The sequence below is a fragment of the Austrofundulus limnaeus genome, unplaced genomic scaffold (assembly GCF_001266775.1).
Source record: "Austrofundulus limnaeus strain Quisiro unplaced genomic scaffold, Austrofundulus_limnaeus-1.0 Scaffold1765, whole genome shotgun sequence".
In the NCBI taxonomy this organism is placed as follows: Eukaryota; Metazoa; Chordata; class Actinopteri; order Cyprinodontiformes; family Rivulidae; genus Austrofundulus; species Austrofundulus limnaeus.
The window spans coordinates 25,671-28,352 of record NW_013954167.1 but is presented as its reverse complement, the minus strand read 5'-3'; the positions used below and the strand labels follow the sequence as shown (position 1 = coordinate 28,352).

At 45.1% G+C, this 2,682-nt stretch overlaps 1 protein-coding gene across 1 annotated transcript in view; it reads left to right on the top strand.

The window, feature by feature from the left end:
* smoc1 (SPARC related modular calcium binding 1) overlaps positions 1–2,682 on the top strand; it is a gene marked incomplete at its 5' end in the record, with an annotated part of 31,594 nt that overhangs the window by 14,427 nt on the left and 14,485 nt on the right. The window contains 1 exon segment of the mRNA XM_014033524.1: positions 835–1,027. Within this exon segment, the coding sequence (XP_013888978.1) occupies positions 835–1,027 (193 nt within the window).

The following is a 2,682-nucleotide window of genomic DNA, read 5'->3' as shown; positions in this document are numbered from 1 at the left end:
ACAACGACCTTGAATTGTTGACTAAATTCTTCCTGGCTGGATATGTCGACAAGGCTCAACCCCCACACCTCCACCTCTCCTCTCTCGCCCGTTTGATTCTGATTTCCTGAGCAGGCTGGGGACTCACAGAATGAACAGTCCCATCAATATTCTGAACTATAGCTGTGCTGGTTTAGAGGACTGGATTTTTTTCGGGCCCCCTAATCTCACTTACTGTTCTGGTTAATAAATCTGCCCTATGCAGAGGTTTTTTTTGTTCATAAACACCATAGTGTGTCACAGTGTTGATATAATATGATGTTTTGTTTTTTCCTCATCTTCCCTTGTGTGGTTTTTCTGTTTTTTTTTTTCTGTTTTAATATGGTGCCAAGGCAGGCAGCCTGTTACTGCAGCTCCCCTGTTTTGAGTTGCTGTAATGTGCAAATTTCCCCACTGTGGGATCAATAAAATTCAAACTTGTCTCATCTCATCTCATCTCATCTCATCTCATCTCATCTCAGCTCATCTCATCTCATCTCATCTCATCTCATCTCATCTCATCTCATCTCATCTCATCTCATCTTATTTTATCTTATCTTATATGAGCCAAAATAAGGAAGGAAGTCTCATCGCAGTGAAGTGGAGGTGCTTAAACAATAGCTACTTGTAGAGTTGGGTTTAAAGACTAAACAGTGTGAACAAGTTGTGATAATGGGGGTAAACCAACAATCTTTGTATTTTCATTTCAGACATGTTCACAATTTAGATCCTATTCCTACTTTTTGAGATTGTTTCTGTTTGTTTCTGTTTTCCTTGAGTTTTTTTTCTGATTCAGTCACTTTCTCGTGGTTTCAGAAAAAGGACCCTCTTGTGACCAGGAGAGACAGATCAGCCTGGACTCAGCTGGCCAGACTTCTTACAGCAGCCTGTTTATTCCAGACTGTGGAACTGGAGGGCTTTACAAAGCTGTCCAATGCCACCAGTCCACTGGCTACTGCTGGTGTGTTCTGGTGGACACGGGACGACCCATTCCTGGAACCTCCACCAGGTACAATCATGGATAAAACATCATCTGACATTACAGTAAAGAAATTCCCTTAAAGAGTTTATTATTTTCTTGAACAGCAGAGAGGGCTTGTTGTTAGTGTCCAACACCATGATGAAACACAGTATTGCAACAGCGCCCTCTCAGATGAATGATAAAATAACACAAAGCTTTATCCTATGAATAACTGTTCTGCGTTACGGTTCTGAAATTGTATATATATATATATCGGATCTGCGACCGTATGTCTTGGACACTCGGGTGAAGAGAGGGGCGGAGCTGTCAACTGACCACTACCTGGTGGTGAGTTGGCTCCGGTGGTGGGGGAGGAAGCCGGTCAGACCTGGCAGGCCCAAACGTGTAGTGAGGGTCTGCTGGGAACGTCTGGCGGAGTCCCCAGTGAGACGGNAAAACTCAGAGATTCTGTTCAGGTCTGTTTTGGTCCAGCTGAAGGTTGTGTAAGACTTTATATTCTACAATTAAATATTCAAGTCTTGTATCTGAATTTGTCTCCTGTTCGTGCTTCAGCTGTCAAGTAAAGACACCTTATCTTACACAGTCAAGTTAAAATGAAAATAAGATCAAACATAAAGATGATGAAGTCATTAGATGAAGGTAAAACAGAGGATGAGAATGATGAAGAAAACTTGAAGCTGGACTCTGATCTGGAGACTCTTCTCCACTGAGACATTTTTGTGAACACCATTAGTATATTTTCCATCACCATGCCATAAACACCAGGTTGTTCTGGTGAAAGAAATGTCTTTGCTTCCTGCCGACTGACACTTTAAGTGGTTCGCAACAAACACTGTTTATGGTGGAGCTGGTGCGTTGCTGAACTCAACTCAGGACGTTGTGGCTTGGTGGGCAGAATACTTTGAAGACCTCCTCAATCCCACCAGCACATCTTCCCATGAGGAAGCAGAGCCCGGGGACCCTGGGTCGGACTCTCCAGTCTCTAGTGCCGAGGTCACCGAGGTGGTTAAAAAGCTCCTCGGGGCAAGGCACTTGGGGTGGATGAGATTTGCCTAGAGTTCCTTAAGGCTCTGGATGTTGTGGGGTTGCGTTGGTTGATGCAACTCTACAACATCTTGTGGACATCGGGGGCAGTTCCCCTGGATTGGCCAACTGGGGTGGTGGTCCCCTTATTTAAAAAGGGGGACTGCAGAGTGTGTTCCAACTATAGGGGTATCACATTTCAAAGCCTCCCTGGTAAGGTCTATTCTGGGGTTCTGGAGAGGAGGGTCCGTCGGATTGTTGAATCTTGTATTCAGGAAGACCAATGTGGTTTTTTTCCTGGTTGTGGAACACTGGACCAGCTCTACACCCTCAGCAGYGTCCTGGAGGGTGCATGGGAGTTCGCCCAACCAGTGTACATGTGTTTTGTGGACTTGGAGAAGACATTCAACCATGTCCCTCGGCGACTCCTGTGGGGGTACTCCGGGAATTTGGGGTGCCAAGCCCTTTGATACAGGCTGTTAGGTTCCTGTACGATACCTGTACGGTACCTGTATGCTAGTAAGTCAGACTTGTTTCCAGTGAGAGTTTGACTCTGCCAAGGTTGCCCTTTGTCACCGATTCTGTTCATAACTTTTATGGACAGAATTTCTAGGCGCAGCCAAGGTGTTGAGGGGATCTGTTTTGTTGACCTTAGGATC